Source organism: Vipera ursinii (genome assembly GCF_947247035.1).
Source record: "Vipera ursinii genome assembly, chromosome: 2".
NCBI classification, from domain to species: domain Eukaryota; kingdom Metazoa; phylum Chordata; class Lepidosauria; order Squamata; family Viperidae; genus Vipera; species Vipera ursinii.
The window spans coordinates 64815414-64836051 of record NC_139513.1 but is presented as its reverse complement, the minus strand read 5'-3'; the positions used below and the strand labels follow the sequence as shown (position 1 = coordinate 64836051).

Sequence of the window (20638 nt, the reverse complement as noted above, 5' to 3'; positions counted from 1 at the left end):
TTCACTGCAGAAGTGAAGCATAAACAAGGGCAACAAGAAGTCTACGTAGCTTATATAAACTTAGCAAGGAGACATCCAATCTAGAACTAAGGAGAAATTTCATGACAATGAGAACAATTAATCAGTGGAACGCCTTGCCTCCAGAAGTTGTGGATCCTCCGTCACTGGAGGTTTTTAAGAAGCGATTGGTCATCCATTTGTCCAGATTAGTATAAGGTCTCCAGTTTGGGCAGCGGTCTCCAAGGTCCCTTCCAATCCCCTTCCAATTCTGTATGTTTTGTAGCCTGTTTCCAGTAAAAAAAAGGATGCTCTGTTTGGCCTGATTCATTGGCTAAAAGAGCAGCAGCAACTCCAAGAACCTCGCATCACCCTTCTACCAAAAGGGGAAAAAAAAGAAAGAAAATTGCATCCATCTGTCCTGGGTCCATCCATCAAAGAGAGGGGGGGAAGGCCTCCATGGGTTACAACATTATTTATTACCTACTCCTTGTGAAATGCCTTGAGAATCATTTGACTGAAAGCTGGGATTTAAATCTTAAAAACATGGAAAACAGATAACATAAGATTGATCCCAATTTTTAAAGTTCTTTACAAAATCAATTCCTTGCAGAGATATTTAGATATTCCTCATAGAAAGGATATTTTAGAAGAAATCTGATTCAATTTTTTCAGTGTAAATGAAGAAAATAGGAAGGGGCATGAAAAAAAATGTGTCATGTTAATTTAGCCATTCAGTGGAAGAGAGAGGGGGGGTCTATGTAGGGGATATCTATCAAGCTCACTTTTAGAAAATAAGAAAACATACTGCTAGCTATAATGAATAAAAATCAAGTTAAATTACCTCAGAGGCCTAAAATAGCAGATGCACAAGTTTATTTGCAATCTAGAAAGCCAACTTTAACAGAACATAAAATATATCTCCTTATGTAGTGTCCCAATATGTTAGAGGGCAATAGGGAAGGAATAAGCCAATCCTTCCAAAATGTCTACAATAAGTACAGTAGCATCTTACTAGCAATTTGTACTAAGTATCCCTCCCTACAGACATTTGTGCTTTATACAAAAAATGCCGAGCTAAGTAAGTGGGTTAGGACGCTGAGCTTGTCGATCAGAAGATCGGCAGTTTAGCAGGTCAAATCCTGAGTACCGCGTAACAGAGTGAGCTCCTGTTACTCGTCCCAGCTTCTGCCAACCTAGCAGTTCGAAAGCACATAAAAATGCAAGTAGAAAAATAGGGACCACTATGGTGGGAAGGTAACAGTGTTCCATGCGCCTTTGGCATCTAGTCATGCCGGCCACATGACCACGGAGACGTCCTCGGACAAGCGCTGGCTCTTCAGCTTTGAAACGGAGATGAGCACTGGCCCCTAGAGTTGGAAACAACTAGCACGCATGTGCGGGGGAACCTTTACCTTTACCTTTACCTATCTCGCTGTACTGGAAAAAGTTAAGAGAGATTATAAAAAGGCATAAAAATACCAAATAATATCTGCTAATTCTCATAATGTCATGAAGGCTAATTATTGTTTTGCTATAGATGAGCTGCTTCAGAAGCACCTCTTTGCCATTTACACACACTTGTGCATATGTAGCCACTTTCTGGTCTTTTCTCCCCAGCGCATCTGCTTATGCTCCTCCCAATGAAAGGCCTCTTGAGCCAGATAAGATGAGGTGCTGCAAATAAACGGAAAAACTAGAATTCAGGGGGGGTGAGTAAGAAATATCTCTCTGCTGTCCTAACATACTTGCTTCTTGGGATCCAAGCCATATGGTAACAGTAATAAACCTAAGGGTCATTTCATCATTTTCTCTTTAAAAATGTTTGAAATATCAAACTTGATATTCTTATGAAAATTAATACATTAAAACCTATTCAATTGAAAACTGAAAATATGGCCAATAACCTATAATGCCATTTCAAGGGCATCAAGACTGAATGTTTGCAAGCAGTAGCACCTATTGTCTAAGCAATGATTGTGTAATGCAGTATATGCTGTTACTCTAGTAACAATGTCAATTATTACACCAAGAGCAAGGCTGGAATAAGGAAGTGAGTTCTCAAAATGCATACTGTCCTATAAAGGGGAAAATAATGACTTTAGATGGTTTCTAATGCAATATTCAAAATAATTCTCAAATCATCTTTAATATATAATTCACCTGCCATATTGGGCATTAGGCACATAGTTGAAAGAATTAAATATACTAAGGAAAACTCTGAATTGTTCTAAAACTCGCATTGTTCTAAACTCACGCATGCAGCAAAAGGATTACAAAATTACAATTTATTTAAAAATCAATTACACAACTCCAATCAGAGGGGATATGTTAACAGTCTGACTGAACTATTTGACTTGTGTTTTGTTAAAAAAATGAATCTGAATCTATACAAGTAGAGCAAACATGTCAAACACAAGGCCTGGGGGCCAGTTCCGGCCCATGAAGTGGTTTCATGCGACCCACGAAGCCATCCTGGAAACAGTGAGGGAACGGCCCCCACTGCCTTGGCCCTGGCCCAGAGTCCCTCCTTCTGCCAGAGACCCTCAGATCTGTCCCACTCCTGCCCAGGCCCCCATAGGCACCCTTGATGCAAACAATGTAGAGCTGGCCATGCCCACCCAGTAGGCCATACGCACTCTAGCCACGCCCACCCAGTAGACCACGCCCACCCAGGCCATACCCACCCAGCCCCCTGAGGGCAACCGCAATGCTGATGCAGCCCTCAATGAAATTGAGTTTGACACCCCTGAAGTAGAGGCATTTTAGAAGTTCAAGAATTCAATACATACGGTACATCTTTCAAACTATTATTCTCACTTGTATAAAATAGTTTATACGGCAGTGGCTGCAGTGGTTCCTATAATTCTTACAGCAAACAGGAATGCAATTTGCTAAGATGACACATCAATGGATTCACAAAGTATGTAATAGCCAATTTAATGGTAATTGATTAACATGCAACAGATCTATGGTGAACGGGAACTAACCTGAGGTAAGGAACAACAAATATGTACCTGTATGAAAAACTGAAAAGCAAGAACCAAGCTAAAAAAAATTAAGGATTTTATTTTCTTCTTTCTTCTTATACAATAATATGCAATGCTGAATAGTCATTAATTAAAGCAATGAAACAATTAAAGTCAGCATACTGGAATCAATACAATCAGGGTATAGCTTTTAATGACAACAAAATGAATATACTTTCACTAAATTCCTGAGATTCAAAAATAAAATAGCCTTAAAGATGTACTGCCTAACTCTGAGAACTATGAAGAAATAATTGCCCTGAGTTAACACAAACCACACTTACCAAATAATGGCATGTGATGCATAAACCTTCAGGGAAATATACAGATTCATCTTGTTTCACATACATCAGGCTCAGAATGCTTAAGCTTATGAATGAGTTAAGTGAGCCTACCTTGTAAAATAATCAACACACAAAATGATCACAACAAATATTTTGCAAGGTTGTGCTAATTAAACAGGTTGATAATAACTAACAATATATATTTGCAAATTTTAAACTTTTCAGTTAGCTGCCTTCACAAGAAACATGTTTCCCTCCAGCTGCAAATCTCCAGTTGTTTTGCAATGTTTAGAAAATACGGAATAACTAGTGCTTTAAATTCTTTTACACTCAACCATCAAGTTCTCATTGTTGTTTTCTAGTAGTATTTGAGAGCCAGATTGAAACTGATGAAAATTTCCTCCAAAAAGATTGAACAATTACTTTGAAAGTTGAATTTAGCAGCAAAAGAAGCATGAAGAATCCTCAAAACTTTTAAACATAATTTTAAAATAATTCTAAGTATCAAAATACAACCAAAAATGTGGAAAGGATCTGCACTCTTCATCCACATCTTTTTAATGTTACCACATCACCAGTAGTCTCTATTTTATGCAGCTAAAATATATCAATTGCCACCTATATCTTTTTGGAGCTTATAACTGCTGTTTCAAAAATTAGCAAATTTAACATCTGCAGAAGCAAGTATGTGGAATTTTTGTCTTTTCCTATCCTGTCATATTTAGATATACCTATAGCACAGTTGTCATTCAGAATATAATAAACAAGCAAAAAACAGTGTAAGAATATAATAAAACAATTGCAAAAGTAAATCAAAAAGCATTAACACCATTGTTACTTGAAAAGCCCATACGTCGGAAACTTGACATCCATATCTACAATAATCTCCTAAAGGGCCTTGGCTATATATAAGGAAATTATATTATCAGTAATTAATCCAGTCTAAATTTTCAAATTACATATTAAAGACGTGGCTAACACACATCTCCCTAGGGAACTCCCATTAGTAAAGGTTATTTTGGAAACTATTTCCTTCTTATGTAAGCTTTCAAATTTACCTTGAATTAGATCAGATTGCTTTTTTATATTAATCTGGAGAAACCAACAATTTTGGAGTTCCATGTTCTATTAAAAGAAAAAATTATGTACCTTTTATATATGAGGGATATAAAAATAGATGTAAAATGTCCATTTGCCTTTTGTGGGCACAGTCTCAATTTTCATAGTGGTATCAACAAAGATCTCAAACTACAATATTAAAAATTTATGCAGTACATTATCTCAAGGGAAAAATTGTAAAACTTATAAGGGCAATGCTTCCTTCCATCAGATCCAGTGTATTGGATCATGAAATATTTAGGGCTTAAATCTCTGTAACACGCTTTGTTTAGTTATTTTAAAAAGAAAAAGATATAATACCATATACAAGACCAATATTTAATTACATGCATGAGTGTAGGGTATTTAGCTAATTTATTGGTTCTAGAATGAATGTGGACTGTATTTTCATTGTATCCCACCTTTATTATTTTACAAACAATTCAAGGTAGTGAACATATTCAACATACCTTCCTCCTTCTATTTTCTCCACAACAACCTTGTGAGGTGGGCTAGGCTGGGCTGAGAGAGAGTTCTGGTCCAAAGTCACTTAGCCAACTTTCATGGCTATGGTGAGACTAGAACTCACAGTCTCCCATTTTCTACTAGGGTAGCTTAATGCTTTAACCACTTGCTTAGAGTTTGAAACAGTTGTTTATCTTACTAGAAAAGTCCCTTTACTTTTCAAATAGTTCAGAAGAAAAACATTTGAACAAATGTTTCAGGATTGGGCTATTTTTAGTAAGGTTGGAATAGATACTTCACATGTGAAATATTTAATCATTGGAATATTTTATGCATCTCTACAGCCCATGTAGAGATTCTCCATCCATTTCTGCACTAATCCACAAATTGTTCATTAGAAACTAAAGGATATATGGATAGAGGCAACTTATTTAAGTACAAGTAATCCCAATTTACAACCACAATTAAACCTAAAATTTCTGTCATTAAGTGAGACAGCTACGTGAATTTTGCTCCATTTTATTATTTATTTATTTATTAATTTAATTTATATACCGCCCTTCTCTCAAGAGACTCAGGGCGGTGAACAGGGCAATACATAAAAATAGGATACAAAAATTAAAATTATTAAAACATAATTAAACAATGCCCATAAATAATACAGATTTAAAATTGAAGTAGTAATAAAATCCCACCCCGTCCCATCAGGCCAGGCCCGCTTGTTTAAAAAGATGGGTTATAAGATCGCGCCGGAAGGAGCGGAGATCGGGCGCCATCCGGAGCTCTACCGGAAGATGGTTCCATAAATCCGGTGCACCCACAGAGAATGCTCTCCCCCTGGGGGCCACCAGTCGGCATTCTTTGACCGGCGGCACCCTGAGGAGGCCCTCTCTGTGGGATCGTACTGGGCGGAGGGAAGTTGACGCCGGCTGTAGGTGCTCCCCAAGGTATTCTGGACCCATGCCATGGAGGGCTTTGTAGGTCATAACCAACACCTTGAACCTCACCCGGAAGACAACTGGCAACCAATGCAGCTCGCGGAGCAAAGGTGTAACACGGGAGTATCGGGAAACCCCCGATACAACTCTCACGGCTGCATTCTGTACCAGTTGGAGCCTCCGAGTGGTCTTCAAGGGTAGCCCCATGTAGAGAGCGTTGCAGTAATCAAGACGAGAGGTCACGAGCGCATGAGTGACCGTGCGCAAGGCATCCCGGTCTAGATAGGGCTGCAACTGGCGCACCAGGCGAACCTGGGCGAATGCCCCCCTAGTCACAGCTACAATATGGTCTTCTAAGGAAAGTTGTGCATCCAGGACTCCCAAGTTGCGAGCCCTATCTACAGGAGGTAATGACTCACCCCCCATAATGAGGGGTGGGATATCCTGAATATCACGGGATGCCGGTACGCACAGCCACTCCGTCTTGTCAGGGTTGAGACGAAGCCTGTTCCTCCCCATCCAGACCCGGACCGCCTCCAGGCACCGGGACATCACGTCGAGGGCATCACTGGGGTGGTTTGGGGTCGAAATGAAAAGTTGGGTATCATCAGCATACTGATGATACCCAACTCCAAAACCACGAATGATCTCACCCAGCGGTTTCATGTAGATGTTGAACAGAAGGGGCGAGAGGACCGACCCCTGAGGGACTCCACAAGCGAGAGGCCTCGCGGTCGACCTCTGCCCCCCTGCCAACACCGACTGCGAGCGTCCCAGGAGATAGGAGGAGAACCACTGAAGAACCGTGCCTCCCACTCCCAATCCCCTGAGACGCCGCAGCAAGATACCATGGCTCCATTTTATGACCTTTCTTGCCACAGCTGTTAAGTGAATCACTGCAGTTGTTACATTAGTAATGTTAAGTGAATCTGGCTTCCCCATTGACTTTGGGGAGGTCACAAAGAGTGATCACATGACCCCAGGACACCACAACCATCATAAATTCAAGTCAGTTGCCAAGTGTCTGAATTTTGATCATGTGACCGCGGGGATGCTGCAATGAGCATAAGTCACTTTTTCCAGTGCCTTTTTAACTTTGAACAGTCACTAAACTGTTATAAGTCAAGGACTATGTGTAATCTTTCTTACCAGGCTTCAAATTTTTGTTAGCCTTTAAATATGCTTAATAGTTGCACAATTACATCCCCAACCATAGTTAAGATAGAAAGGAATAATTCTTCTTGGGGAAGTAGGAAGCATATGATACACCAGCCTATTCCTGATCCTTAAACTGCAATTTAAAAACATTTGTTATGTCTGTCCTGCCTCTTATTACCTATAGGAAAATGTTTACAGCATAACACACTTTTTATATTAGCATCTTAGCTCTGCTTTACTAAAGATGCAAGGGATAAGGCTTAAGAATATCTTAAGTATTTGGATTTTTTGGATTTTTTCCAAGCAGTATGTTGACTCAAACAAGCCATTCCCACAGAAAGGTTTCTCCATTACTAAAAGTACTACATAATTTACAACAGAACAGGTCTATAAATAATTTGACCATTACTCTTTTTTTTAATTGTTTACCTAAATGTCTCCCTCTCAAAATGTCTGACATATATGTTGATATCAAAATTCCAACAATTAAAAACAAGTAAACCTTCACCGCCAAAAGACAGGAAAAAAACCCACAAGGGCATTAGCAGCTAGAAAACTAGTAGATGGGAAAGGAGTGGGGTGACATATTAAAAATTAAACCCATGATTACATTTCAAATATATCCAGCTCCAATGCTATTTACATGGATCTCATTTGTTTCTCAAGAATCAAACAAATTTAAGCCATAAACTGCAGAGGATAGCTTTCTGAAACTTTATCATCCAGCTTAATCATGAACACTATTCTATAAACAAAAAAGATTGAAAAAATAATTTATGTGTCAAAGCAAGAACATTCGTTATTATGCTAATTAAACCTGCTATATAATGTACAGTTCCTCACCTTCCAAAACATTCCTAATCATAATGAGTGTCTTATGTTTTTTTAAAAAATCATACTGTACACATTGAAAAAAAATGCATCATAATACTAGATATGCTTTAGAAAAGGCATCGGCAAATCAAAGAGGAGGAAATAGAACACCTACTCATTCCATATTTATATTTGCAAATAGTCATAACATTAGTAATAGTGGATTAAAAATGGAAAAACATTAGCTATGGATGATATTTATTATATATTTCTTCACATGATTTATATAATTCTTTCTCTCTAGTACAGACATGTCAAACTAGTGACGTCATGTGATATCGCGCAACGTTATCAGGAGAGTTTTGCTATTGCCGGCAATGGGGTGGGCGCAGCTTCTGGATGATGCGTCCAGCCCATGAGCCGGCAGTTTGACACCCCTGGTCTAGTAAGTCAGTACAAAAAAATACAATGGAACTGAATTTTAGAGCAGGCCTTTTCAACCTTTGCACCAATTGTACCAGTTTTAGGATATAGCAATATTCGAGTACCACCAGTCATCTAGCAAGGTGTCAAAAACTTGATGATCTCCCCCAAAAAGAAGAAAAAAGTGATAAAGTACAGGTAGTTCTCAACTTACAACAGTTTGCTTAGTGACTGTTCAAAGTTACAACGGCACTGAAAACACGTATGACCATACGTGGGGTGGGCCTGGCTTAGGACTCCCCTTTTCTCTCTCTGTTCCAGTTAGACTCCTCAGCCGGAGTGAGAGGACGGCTGAGGTTGTCCCTTGGAACTCCATCTCGGGTGAGAGCTGAGATGGCTTTGCAGATTGAGAGATATGCCCACTGGACCTGTTCTTTTTCCATCTTCGTACCATCAATGAACAATCCTTTGGCTATATTTTCAACATCAGCCCCAAGAGACTAATTGAGTGCTATATGATCCATCGTTACTCCGAAGCGGACTTGTATGCCCTTAGGGCGGTTCCTGCCTCATGGGCGCGACCTGTTGCCTGTTTTCATACTCCCCTTAATGACGGGCCCAAGCCTTGGGACTCCGAGAGGTGGTTGGGCTTGGATAGGGGCCTCGAGTTAAGACGCGCTAAGAGGCCCCTGATCAGATTTTTAGCCGGTTATTTTAGGAGGTTAGGGAGGGGGAGGGAGGGGGGGATGGGGAGGGAACTTGTAACCGGCACTCAGTCTGGTCCTGTTAGAGGTCCTGGTGGGACGGGGTTGGGGGAGGTGGCTGCTGGCGCTGGGAATGTGGGGGTGGGGTATCGAATCCCCACGGCGATAGGGTATGGCAGCAGGTGTTTGCGAGGAGGGTCATATCAACATCTGGGATCTCGCCCCCGCTATCTTCGAGCGGTGGCGCGCTCCGACCCTCCGGTTAGCACCCTCTTACCCGGGGATGAGGGTGATCAGGCCCCTGAGCTCAGGCTGGTCTATTTTAACGCTAGATCCGTAGTTAATAAAGCTCCCCTCATCCGTGATCGGATCGAGGAGGAATGTGCGGATCTAGCGTGCATCACGGAAACTTGGCTGGGCTCGGAGGGAGGGGTGCCTCTCACCGAGTTATGCCCGCCGGGTTTCCGGGTGCTGCACCAGCCACGGGCTCAGGGCAGGGGTGGTGGGGTGGCAGTGGTTATTCGGGAGACATTGTGTCCTCGGGAGGCCACCATTGTCCAGATGGCCGGGAGTGAGACCCTCCTCTTGAGGTGTGGTCCTCGGGTTCAGTTGGGCTTGTTGCTTACATACCTGGCGCCCAGCTGTGTGGCAACAGCCCTGCCCGAGCTGCTCGACACCCTCTCAGGGCTGGCGGTGGAGTTCCCCAGGCTCATAGTCCTGGGTGACTTCAACCTGCCATCACTGGGAGGGTCGTCGGAGTTAGCTCGGGAGTTCATGGCTTCCATGACAGCCATGGGCCTGACCCAGGTTATTGAGGGCCCGACTCATGAGGGGGGTCACACTCTTGACCTGGTGTTTCTGTCTAGACAGTGGTTGGATGATCTGGGAGGGGGTTCTCCGTCCATCACCCCTCTGTCATGGTCAGACCACTACCTCCTGAGGCTAGTTTTCCGTCATGCCATCCCCCGCCGCTGGGCGGCGGAGCCGACCAGGTGGTTCCGCCCCAGGCGCCTAATGGACCCAGATCGGTTCCAGAGGGCGCTTGGGCCTATACCTATCACCCTTACCCACAGCCCAGTCGATGCCCTGGTGGAGGCCTGGGAAACGGCAGCCACCAGGGCACTCGACTGCGTTGTACCCATGCGACCTCTGACCCGACGCAGATCCCGTTGGGCCCCATGGTTCTCTGTGGAGCTCCGGGAGATGAAGCGGCGAAGACGAGGTCTAGAGAGCGGTTGGAGATCCAGCCGATCCGAATCCGACCGATTGCAGTTAAGAACCTTTATAAGGTCTTATCTTGCGGCGATAAGGACGGCGAGGTCTAACTACTTTGCCGCCCTTATCGCGTCCGCAGATAATCGCCCGGCCGCCCTGTTTAGGGTGACTCGCTCCCTCCTTAACCAGGAGGTGAGAGAGGATCCCTTGCAGGGACGAGCCGAGGAGTTTAGTCATCATCTGGCGGACAAAATCGCTCGGATCCGGACCGGCTTGGACTCTGACTGGGCAGAGTCTAATGTGGAGGAATCAGGCGGTCTTGAGCACGTTATCTGGAATGAGTTCGACCCTGTTTCCCCTGATGATGTGGACAGGATCATGGGGAGACTGAGCACCACCACCTGTTTGTTGGATCCGTGCCCCTCCTGGCTAGCTTATGCGGCTCGGGAGGGAACACGAGGCTGGTTCCATGCAGTAATAACTGCTTCCTTGAAGGAGGGTGTCTTTCCTGCCGCCTTGAAGGAGGCAGTGGTGAGACCCCTTCTCAAGAAGCCTGCTTTGGACCCGGCTGTTTTAAACAACTACCGTCCAGTCTCCAACCTTCGCTTTCTGGCGAAGGTTGTTGAGAGTGTGGTGGCGCATCAGCTCCCTCTGTTCCTGGAGGAAACTGATTATCTGGACCCGTACCAATCGGGCTTCAGGCCCGGACACAGCACGGAGACGGCATTGGTCGCGCTGGTGAATGATCTCTGGAGGGCTAGGGACAGGGGTTGCTCCTCTGTCCTGGTCCTATTAGATCTCTCAGCGGCGTTCGATACCATCGACCATGGTATCTTACTGCGGCGTCTCAGGGGGCTGGGAGTGGGAGGCACCGTTTTACGGTGGTTCTCCTCCTACCTCCAGGGCCGCTCGCAGTCGGTGTTGACAGGAGGGCAGAGATCCGCCCCGAGGTCTCTCATTTGTGGAGTCCCTCAGGGGTCGGTTCTCTCGCCTCTCCTGTTCAACATCTATATGAAGCCGCTGGGCGAGATCATTCGTGGTTTTGGGGTGGGGTATCATCAGTACGCTGATGATACCCAACTTTTTCTTTCCACCCCGAACCAACCCAGTGATGCCCTCTCCGTGATGTCCCGATGCCTGGAGGCGGTTCAGGTCTGGATGGGGAGAAACAGGCTTCGTCTCAATCCCGCCAAGACTGAGTGGCTGTGCATATCGGCATCTCGGGTTAACCAAGTTATTCCATCCTTAATGATGGGGGGTGAGGTGTTACCCCCCGTCGATAGGGCTCGCAACTTGGGCGTCCTCCTGGATTCACGGCTCAATTTTGAAGACCATATAGGAGCCGTGACCAGGGGGGCTTTTGCCCAGGTTCGCCTGGTGCGCCAGTTGCGTCCCTATCTGGACCGAGACGCCCTACGCACAGTTACTCATGCGCTTGTGACCTCCCGTTTGGACTACTGTAACGCTCTCTACATGGGGCTGCCCTTGAAGACCACTCGGAGGCTTCAACTGGTGCAGAATGCGGCCGCGCGAGTTGTAATGGGGGTTTCCCGATACTCCCATGTAACACCTCTACTCCGTGAGCTGCATTGGCTTCCGGTTGCCCTCCGGGTGAAATTCAAGGTGCTGGTTATCACCTATAAAGCCCTACATGGCCTGGGTCCGGGATATCTGAGGGAACACCTGCTGCCGGCATCAAATGCCCTTCGCCCAGTGCGCTCCCACAGGGAGGGTCTGCTCAGGGTCCCGCCGGTAAGAGACTGCCGGCGGGTGACACCCAGGGATAGGGCCTTCTCGGTGGGAGCGCCTGCCCTCTGGAACCAGCTGCCGGTGGAGCTGAGAACTGCCCCCGACCTTCGATCATTCCGCCGGGGCCTGAAGACCTGGCTCTTCGAGCTCTCGGGCCCAGACTGAGGAGGAATTTTTAATTTGGGGTTCTTTTTAACTGACTACAGGGTTAATTTAATATTTTTTAATTTGGTTCTTAATTTTTGTATTCTGGATTTTTAATTCCCTGTAAACCGCCCTGAGTCCTCAGGGAATAGGGCGGTATATAAATATAACTAAATAAATAAATAAATAAATAAATTTCTCACACTTATGTCTGTTGCAGCATCCCCAGGGTCATGTGATTCCCTTTTGCAACCTTTTGACAAGCAAAGTCAATGGCTGGGGGGGGCATGACCAGCCCAATGTCGCTCAGGTCAGGGGGCACCTGTGGCGGGGGGCAGGCAGGGATGTGGGGAGGATCCAGGGATCTCTGATGGAGGGGGGTGGGACTGGGATGGGCACCAGGGCATGGTCCACTGGAGGAGCCTCACCGTCCCCCTTGGGCTGTGCAGGGTACTCCCAGACAGTAGTGCAGGCTGCCCGGAGCCCTGGGCAGCAGAGGGCAAGTAACCAGCCTGGCCCTCACAGCCCAACCCAGTCCAGCCCCACATGCCCTAGGGGGCACCCAGCTGTGCTTACCTCCTTCCCGAGGCTGCTGCTGCTGCTGTGCTCACTTTCCAGGTTGCTCGTGGTGGGTGCAGGAGGACAAAATGCAGGAATCAGAGGGAGGCCACTCCCTCTCCATATAAGGAGACCCAGCTTTGCAACCAAAGCATCCTCAGCGACAGAATGGGAGACCACCAGGAGAGGCCAGGAGGAGGGGGCAAGGGGATGGCGAAAGGGCAGCAGGGCTGCTGGTGGCCAAGTGCTAAGGCAGGACTTCCCTCAGACCCTCCCTCCCTCCCTCTCATTCCAATCTCCTTCCTTCCTTCCTTCCTTCCTTCCTCCATCTCTACCCTCCCTCTTTCCCTGCCTCCCTGCTTCTCATTCCCATTTCCTTCCCTCCACTATTTTCTGTTTCCCTCCCTCCTTCCCTATCTCCCTCTTTCTCATTCCTATCTCCTTTTCTTCCTCCCTCCATACCTCATCTCCAGCTGATGGTGTCTTTCCTCATTCCTCATGGAGGGTGACGTTTCTCCCATTTTTCACTGCCACCTGTGTGTGTGCCCGGCACGGATGGCTGCGATGAAGTTGTAGATCAGCCTGTTTGATCTCCTGTTCTCTTTCCCCCACTCCTCCTTTTTTCTCTTTGGTGCAGCTCCAGCTGACTCCTCCTCCCAAGACTAGGTCTTTTTTTTTTCTCTCCCTCTCCCACCAAAACTACCTCCTTTTATAGCCTCTCCTGTCTCCGCCCGCTCCTCCTTTCTCCTCCGGGTGTGCCGATCCTGAGGCCTCTACCTCGCCCCAGCAGCCTTGAGGACTCTGTCAGGGCAAGTCCTGCGCTGCACCGCTTTAGTTCATTCCCTCCCCCTGCTACATATGGCTAGGCGGGGTCGCGTACCACCTGCCAGGTGAAAAGCCCTGTTTTAGAGGTTTGTTTCCACAAAAAGGCAGCGTTTTATCTAATCCAATGACAAAGTGACATGAGTGTATATATATATATATATATATATATATATATATATATATATATATATATATATATATATATATATATATATATATATATATGTAAATTCCTCCACAGACATCACTTATATATACCGGTAAATATTTTAAAAAACAAAAACATGAGAATCTTAAGAACTGAAGTAGAGACTAGTCAGATCAGCCTAACAGCCAAAATGAAACAACATTCTGCCACCATGACTAATCAACTATATTCAGAAAACTCTAAACAGGAACAGAGGGTGACTGCTTCTTAGCACCTGGCATTTAGGACAGGCTGCCTGTAACTCCAGAGAAAATAAAACAAACATCAAGACAAATAACTATTAGTAGGCCAATCCTTCATAAATTTCTCCAGTCTCTTTTAAAATAATTTTGTTTCTTTTAAAATGTTTTGTTTTTTCCATTGAACCTTATTGTTTCTTAGAATTAATTCTATTTAATTCCAGCTGATTGAAATTTGGACACATGATCCTAGGCATAGTTTCAGAAACTCTAAAATATTCCTTCTCCGGAAACAGAATATTTTACACATGACCAGAATTCTCCATGGTCCTCCAAGTACATCTAATCATAATTTGTATAAGCACCTAACTGCGTTGACTGTTTAATTTTAATTTCCCTTCTAAGGAAAAGGCAACCAAGTGGTGTAGAATTTCAGTTCTAGCATAAGAGATTTCCTAAGTAAGTCAATGGTTAGTTCTTTCCTAGCATTCTATGACTTCAAAATATTTTTCCAGATGATACACTATCAGCTGATCTCTTTTTTAAATGTATGTGATGTTCGGAGCGTGTGTGTGTGCGTGCACGCCAAATTGCATTACTTGCTCTTCTTATATTTAACACCATTAGCTGTTTTCAGATTCCTTGCAAATCCTGAATTGTCTGAAATCATCAGAAATTTGCCCCTTTCACCCTAACTTCAAATTATTTACTGTATATATACAAGATGTAATAGACCAGGGGTGTCAAACTACCAGCCCACGGGCCAGATGCGTCATGCCAAAACTGCGCCTACTCCACCGCCAGCAATGGAAAAAAAGTCGCGATATGTCACGACACATCACATGGCGTTGTGAGTTTGAATAGACAATCTACTCTCTTTTTACCAGTCTTTGCATAACTAAAAATTCTTCTATTTTTCTTTTTTTAGTAAACATTCTATTAGGGGATATAAATACAACTACTTGTATTCTGTTTATTTCACCATTTATGAACAATGATTCACTCCACTCCATTTTCCCAGTCCAGCTCAATTATCTCAGTCTTTGATACATTCATTTTCAGAACCACGTTCCTTGTTGCATCATAGTCTTAACATTTTGTATGACTCATTTGGGTTCTCTGTCAATAACACAGCCTCATCTACATAGAAAAATATACATCTTCACATCCTAAATAGCATACCTTTAACATTACTATAGATATTTCTTATACATTTATCTATAAACACCCAAGGTGACCTCACACATCCTTTACTTATTTCATGATTAATGTTCAACCACTCTTTAAGCATTTATTTTATTTTCACACAAAAACTCTTATTACAATCAATAACAAACCTTCAATTCTAATATGTTTAAGTTAAGAATTCTTCTGGACACTCCACTAGCCCTGAAAACAGGTAAATTCTGAAGCTATGGGGGGAGGGACTTTATTTAATTTTGGCTAGGGTATAATCTCCTCTTCTAGAGCCATCTGTTAATTCATTGACTGTGATGCATTTTACATGGGTCTGCCCTTGAAGAGTATTTAGAAGCTGATCCAGATTGCAACAGTTCCAAGTAATTATGAAAGCACCTTCAAGTACCCACATAATCCTTCTACTCTGAAAACTTCAATGGTTACTAATTGGCTTCAAAGTACCATTCAGGATGCTGACTGCTGTATTTAAAGTCCATTATGTTTCGGTATCTGTGGAACCATCTTTTTTCCAGCATTATCTACCTGCCCAATAAGATCTAGTATATCAGGCTATATAGGTATCCCCTTCATCGACAACTGCCATCTTCAGATGCACAGAAGCATGATTTATCAGTCACAACTGAGATTAAAAAATAGTGTCCCCTCTGTCAGCCTTGGGTCACCAGGTAGTCCAGACAAATAGCACACCCAGAAGAATGATATCTATTTATTGTAAGAGTACATGAACAAATCTTGCAAGCCTGAAAGAACATTTGTCCCCCATCGCCTTTATAGCCCAAGAAACTAGGGATTGCCTTTCAGAGTTTTTTGCCAACCGACATTCCTTCTGGGGGGGAAGTGCCTCTTATCCGCCTGTTGCCCTGGCTGTGGCTTTTCCCTGTCCCCCAAAGTCATTCCCACATATTGTTACACACACATACCATAGTCAAATATCCTCTCCTTCCTGGTCTTTAGAAAATTAGTGAAAACGTAACTGTTTCATCACGCCATGGGGGGCCTGCTGGCTACAACTCTCCCTCCTGGGGATGAACGAGTTTCATTCTTCATTCTCCTCTGGTTTTATTTTATGTTTTTTTTTAAAAAAAATATTTTTATTGTTTTAACCTCAATTATATCTTGGGAGCTGTATGCTGGCCAGAATAGGTTGTCTGTCTGTCCATCCATCCAAATTTAAAACCGTCCATCTCCTCCCTCCCTCCTTTACCTACAAACCAGCTCTGGGGGAACTGCACTGGCTACCAATATGTTCCTGGGTACAGTTCAGAGGGCTAGTTATAGGTAGCCGTCGACTTATGCCCAAAATTTCAGTTGCTAAGTGAGGCAGTTAAGTAAGTTACGCCTCATTTTCCAACCATTTTTGCCACAGTTGCTAAGTGACTCACTGCAGCTGTTAAGCGAATATGACTTCCCCCATTGACGTGTCAGAAGCCAGCTGTGAAGGTTGCAAATTGTGATCACATGACTCCAGGACAATGCAATAGTCGTAAAAACATGCCAGTTGCCAAGTGTCTGAATTTTGATCACATGACCATGGGAATGCTGCAACAGTCATAACATGTGAAAACTGGTCATAAGCCACTTTTTTCAGTGCTGTCATAACTTCAAACAGTCACTAAGAATGATTGTCAGTTGAGGATTACCTGTATAACCTTTGGGAAGTCCTATATGGCTGGGGCCTAGCTGTCTATCAGATAGCCCAGACTACCCAGAGCATCTTCACAAGATGTATACTGAGGAGATGAACCCAGAGATGCATTCTCTGCAGCAAGTCTCTTCTGTGGAATATTTTACCACCCGATATAATATTCACAACTTTGTTCCTGGTATTTAGAAAACTTTGTTTTCCTTTTTTTTGAAATAGCATTGGGGAACTGAGGGATCTGTAAAAAATAAATTAAATTGAGATGAATTTAAAGCTAAATAAAATCAGGATGAATAAGGACACTACTACTATGAATTGCTACTATTAGGAATGTAATAGCACAACTTAATGGTTTGTGGTTGCATTACGATTTACATTTTTTGGATTCTAATAAAATAATAGTTTTACTTATGAGCCACTTAACAGTAAATTATTAAAGTATAATGTTTTAATGTTAATATATTTATAATAATTTATAATAAAACAAATTCTGTAATTAAAATCTATTTACTTTATCCTTTGCCATCTTTAAATCAAGAAATCTATGTGTATTTATTTTTTTGACAGATACATTATTAAATGAGTTATTAAAGAACTTGGCCTGCACAATTCCTGCCTTTCTAATTGTTTTTTCATTGTCTTAGACAATTAAATACACATGTATTTAAATTCCATTTTTCAATACATCACTATTATTCCTATATAAATTTCTAAAAAATTATTTCCAGAGCTCCCTTAGGTTTCATCCCAAACAATTTTATCTATTTTATTTTTATTTTATTTACTGTATTGAGAGCCCCTTAGCCCACTTCATAGAAAGATCAATTGATCTCCAAAATATTTCCAGAATTTAATTATAAACTTTTTAAATGATTGCATTATTTAATCCCATCAGACCATTTATATAAAATTTAAAACTATCAGTGATCTGCCTCCACATGCAACTAGGATAGGTGAATATACCATCTTCTTACTCAATCTCACCAGTAACTAATATTTAGATACACCAGCTCCAATATTATCTCCAATACACAGCCATCTAGTTATTAGTAGCCTTACCCTCCACAACATTGTGCAAGTGTACCTTTGAAGCTAAATTAACAGCTACTGTTGTAACTTATGGAGGCAAGTGCCATCTTTTCATTACTGAGTCTTACTCTTTATTTACAACCAGTATCCTTGAATTTGAATAATAAGCTATCTATGAGTATGTAGTACATACAAAATATGACAACTGTGTTCATATGAAAATAAATATTCCTATACTGCTACAAACTGTATATATTCCTATAAATCACAACTAATAATTGTTTTCTAGCTTAAAACAAAACAACTGACATGGAGATTAGAGTATTTGTTTATATGAAAGGATTGCAATGCCAAGCAGAGGCATATTAATACAGGCACAAGTGATAAAAAGAGTATACTGATTATACTATAATAGTGTCTTTGCCTGGTGCTTCTATTTTCTTTATAATATTTTATGTATAAACATGGAATAAACTAACCCCCACAGTTGACCCCCTCTGTGAATGCAGCTGTAACACGCAAATCAGGAGAACTCATTACTGCCAAGAAAATACAACATGCAAGGACTCATCTATAGTTGACAGTCTCATAGCAACTAGTACAAAAAAATCTTGCTTTTACAAATTGTATTGTTGGATTGGTAAAAGATTAACCTGAAAAACAAAACAATTTTTTCCCCAGAGGCAAAATTTCACAATCTTCAATGGTATTTATTTTCTGGATAGAACTGGCCACTCTCTCTCTCTGTAGTAGTGTTTCTCAATCTTGGCAATTTGAAAATGGGTGGACTTCAACTCCCAGAATCCCTCAGGCAGAATCCTCAGCCCATCTTCAAATTGCCAAGCTTGAAAAACACTGCTCTATATAGTCATACTTGGTCTCACTTCTTTGTGATACAGAAATCTACATTCTCTCCTAATGTGGAGCCCTCATCACAGCAAACTGATGTCTCAAAACAGTATTTGAGAGGATTGAGGCAAGCCCCTTAATATTAAAATCTGGCAGAAGCAAGCACTCAGTCCCTGTAATCTAAAAGAGTAGTAGGCAAGAGTTAACCCTTTTCTTTGACAAAGGCCCAATCTCTTTCCAACCTGTGTACCCTTCTCTGTGAAAGCCATGCCAACTGTGAAAAAACCTGAATCTTTAAACCTACATTGGGGGAATAGATAGGTGGGGGACTGAAAGTACTCCGTGCATGATGACACACAAAAGGGCTGGTAAACATATGCAGAGTGCCTGCCACTCTGTTATTAATGAATATCTGCAACCTGTCCTTACAAAGCTGGGAAGAGGAAAAACCGTACCCTGCCTCTCAATACATCTCACTGTCAGATTTACCTGCGTTAATTATAAAATTCACCACTTCTTGAATAATAGTGTATTTGAGAGGTCAGGGGCGAGTCTTAAGAAACCACCCAGCGCTTTCTTGGACAGGGATGTGTAGTAAATACAACGGAGGCCAACGTAAATAAAAACAGCAAAGGGGGTAGTAGGGGAAGAGGGCCGGAAGCTCCTCAAGCCTCAAGCCTCGCCTTGGAGCTCCCGAACGAAGGATTTCGGCGGTAGCAGCCGATCTATTTGCCACAAGGATTAGAGTTAGGAGAGCGGGGAAATCACCCAGGAGTAGGAAGAGCCAAAGCTCGCCACATGGAAAGGGTGCAGCGGAGCAACGTTAACGCGGTTGCTCAGCGGAGTCCGGACGCGGGAAAGCCAAGCAGAACAACAGGGAAATAGCCCCCACCCTTCTCCTGGCTTCCTTTGGGCGAGGCCGAGCAAGAAAAAGCAGTAAGCGCCGGCTGTAAATCACCCTTTTTAGCTGGAGAGCAAGCAAGCGAGCGAGCGAGCGAGCGAGTCAAAAATAGCAACGACCAGCGGCACTCTCCGCCGCAGCCTGAAGGAGGCGGGAATCAGCCGCTCTTTCCCCGCGGCGGTAGCGGCTGCAAGTACGTGAGCCTTGCCTGCCCCCTCCCCGGGGCGCTTGTACTTTCCACGTTCGCAGCCAGGTCATCCGCGTCCCGATCCGATCCCGGGCTCGCGCGTCAGGCGCCTTACCTTTCCAAGCCCGGCCCCGCAAAAGGCGCTCAGGTTTAACGCCGTCTCCTCCGCCTCTGCAACACCTGGAGACCGACATCCGTGCCTCGGCTTGAGCCCTTGCCAGCCGCCCCTCGGCGCTGCGCCGGCAGCCTCGGTTGCCACACCGGGCGTGAGGAGGAAGGACGGCGGGGCAAAAGGCGACTAGCCCGAGCCCATAGAAGCCTGCGGGCGAAGGGAAGCCCGGTGCCTACGCCGACCTCTGACGGGGAAGGTTGATCCGCGGCGGCCGCAGGCGCCTCCTGCCGAGGGCGCAGAGCCCCACAAGAGGGTCTCCCGCTCCTCGCCGCGGAGAAGGGGGGCGTGCGCACTCCAGCCGCTGGTGCAAGCGGGTTGGCGAGAAGCGGCCAGGGGGGCGGAGAAACAGGCGGAGAGAAGCGCTGCCATCCTCGCTGGCTTTTTCCGTCCCAAAACGACTCCGATGTCGCTAAGGGGAAGAGGGAGCCGCCGACGTTCCGGCTTAATTGCTCTTTGGCCTCCCTCGGGTGGTCAGCCGCAGGCACATTCATACGTGAATCCCGCCTCCCTCAACCTTGCTACACACAAAATAGGTTTCCCTCTGTCTCCGGCGTGTCGGTGTTTGTTCCATACTTTAAAAGGGCCATTTCCAGGGTTTCCGCATTCCCGTCGATCGGGGCTATTTTTCTATATGAAGAAGCTGAGAAGTTAGAACCCAATAGCGCAGGGGTCTTCAAACTTGGCCCTTTTATGACTTGTGGACTTCAACTCCCAGAATTCCTCAGCCAGCAAAGCTGGCTGAGGAATTCTGGGAGTTGAAGTCCACAAGTCATAAAAGGGCCAAGTTTGAAGACCCCTGCACGGGATAAGCATGTGGAGGTCAATTTCAAACCTTGTGCTAGGGATGCGCATGTGCGCACGCACACAGCCC

The 20638-nt window shown here is 44.0% G+C and overlaps 1 protein-coding gene across 1 annotated transcript in view; it reads right to left on the bottom strand.

The window, feature by feature from the left end:
- The window catches only part of PFKFB4 (6-phosphofructo-2-kinase/fructose-2,6-biphosphatase 4), an 86235-nt gene extending 66214 nt beyond the window's left edge, over positions 1–20021 (bottom strand). The window contains exon 1 of the mRNA XM_083351678.1: positions 19711–20021. Within this exon, the coding sequence (XP_083207804.1) occupies positions 19711–19789 (79 nt within the window). The 5' untranslated portion in view covers positions 19790–20021. The remainder of the gene's footprint in view (positions 1–19710) is intronic.
- Between the last annotated feature and the right edge of the window lie 617 nt (positions 20022–20638).